This window comes from Bison bison, unplaced genomic scaffold (genome assembly GCF_000754665.1).
Source record: "Bison bison bison isolate TAMUID 2011002044 unplaced genomic scaffold, Bison_UMD1.0 scf7180017864379, whole genome shotgun sequence".
Classification (NCBI taxonomy): Eukaryota; Metazoa; Chordata; class Mammalia; order Artiodactyla; family Bovidae; genus Bison; species Bison bison.
This window is the reverse complement of record NW_011494951.1, coordinates 11,419,376-11,420,945: the sequence shown is the minus strand read 5'-3', so window position 1 is coordinate 11,420,945 and position 1,570 is coordinate 11,419,376. Positions and strand designations below refer to the sequence as shown.

Below are 1,570 nucleotides of genomic sequence, written 5' to 3'. Positions count from 1 at the left end.
TTTTGACAAAGGTCCACATAATCAAAGGTAAGGTTTTTCCAGTAGTCGTGTACCGATGTGTTAGATCATAAAGAAGGCTGAATACCAAAGAATTCACGCTTTCAAACAGTGGTGTTGAAGACTCTTGAGAATCCCTTGAACAACAAGGAGATCAAACCAGTCAATCCTAAGGGAAATAAACTCTGAATATTCCTTGGAAGGACTGATGCTGAAGTTGAATTTCCAATACTTTGTCCACCTGATGTGAAGAGCCAGCTCATTGGAAAAGATGCTGATGCTGGGAAAGATTGAAGGCAGGAGGAGAAGTGGGCAACAGAGGATGAAATGGGTGGATGCATCACCCACTCAATGGACATGAGTTTAAGCAAACTCCAGGAGACAGTGAAGAACAGGGAAACCTGGCATGCTGAAGTCCATGCCAGTCAGACATGACTTAGTGACTGAACAACAACAAAAAACTCATTACCACATTGCAAGGTCATTAATATTCCCATTTAATAGATACTAAGTGAATCGCCCAGCATCACAGACAGGTGGCAAGTGGCAGTCTCTAACTCCAAGATCAGTGAGAAAGAAGAACAGAGATGCTATAAATTCAGAAAGTTTTCTTTTCTGGTGCACGTACCACCCTCCCTCCTCCCACTTCCTTATTCTTTCTGCCAGTAACACAGACATCCTGGACTGCGAACCCTGGAAAAAGAAAAGGGAGGTTTCCATTCACACCAAAACCTGGATTTAGGTGCAGGTTATTAATACAAGATGTCCTCGGCCGTGACCGTGGCCTCTTCGATCTTGGCCTGGACCTCCGGCAGGGGGATCTGACTGATGGCCACCACAACCAGGTTAGTGGCGTGGGCTGAGGTGCTGGCCACGCAGATCCAGAAGGACTCCTCGTACTGCTCCTCCACCACCACGAAGCGAAACAGCTTCTCCCGGAAGTTGGCAATTCGTTCTGTCAGGTCGTGGAATTTTACCGAGGTCATGAAGCTGGCGATGGCCAAGGCCACGACTCCACCTGAAACCCAGAAAGTACACCCTCGTACAGAGCCCTTTTTTCTGCAGTTCAACTCCTAGAGGTGAGGTGGCTTTTCTGGGGCACAAGCAACAAACTTTTGAGGTTTAAGTTGCTTGGCTGTGTCCGACTCTTTGCGATGGATCCCATGGACTGTAGCCTTCCGGGCTCCTCTGTTCATGGGATTTTTCCAGGCAGGAATGCTGGAGCAGATTGCCATTTCTTCCTCCAGGAGATCTTCCCAATCTGGGGATTAAACCCAGGTCTCCTGCATTGGCAGGTGGGTTCTTTACCACTGAGCCACCAGGGAAGCCCCTTAAAACATTCGGAGGGTGACACAAATTTTGATTTGCTTTTAAAAGCGGCAGATAGTTCACTGTGTGAGGGGCAAGAGGTGTGGGAATCAGCTTCCTATCAGATCAACTTTGAATCTCAAGCCCTCTAATTTTTTCTTTACCCAGTGCAGGGCACTTACCCACGTTGGATAAGAGCATCTTATGGGGTGGACTGGAGGATCAACAGAGGGCTAGACAGTTCTCTCCTCTTTAATATCCTCCT

At 47.5% G+C, this 1,570-nt stretch overlaps 1 protein-coding gene across 1 annotated transcript in view; it reads right to left on the bottom strand.

The window, feature by feature from the left end:
• Positions 1 to 483: 483 nt before the first annotated feature.
• Positions 484 to 1,570, bottom strand: part of CLRN2 (clarin 2) — a 10,574-nt gene continuing 9,487 nt past the window's right edge. The window contains exon 3 of the mRNA XM_010857305.1: positions 484 to 1,015. Coding sequence (XP_010855607.1) covers positions 750 to 1,015 — 266 coding nt within the window. The 3' untranslated portion in view covers positions 484 to 749. The remainder of the gene's footprint in view (positions 1,016 to 1,570) is intronic.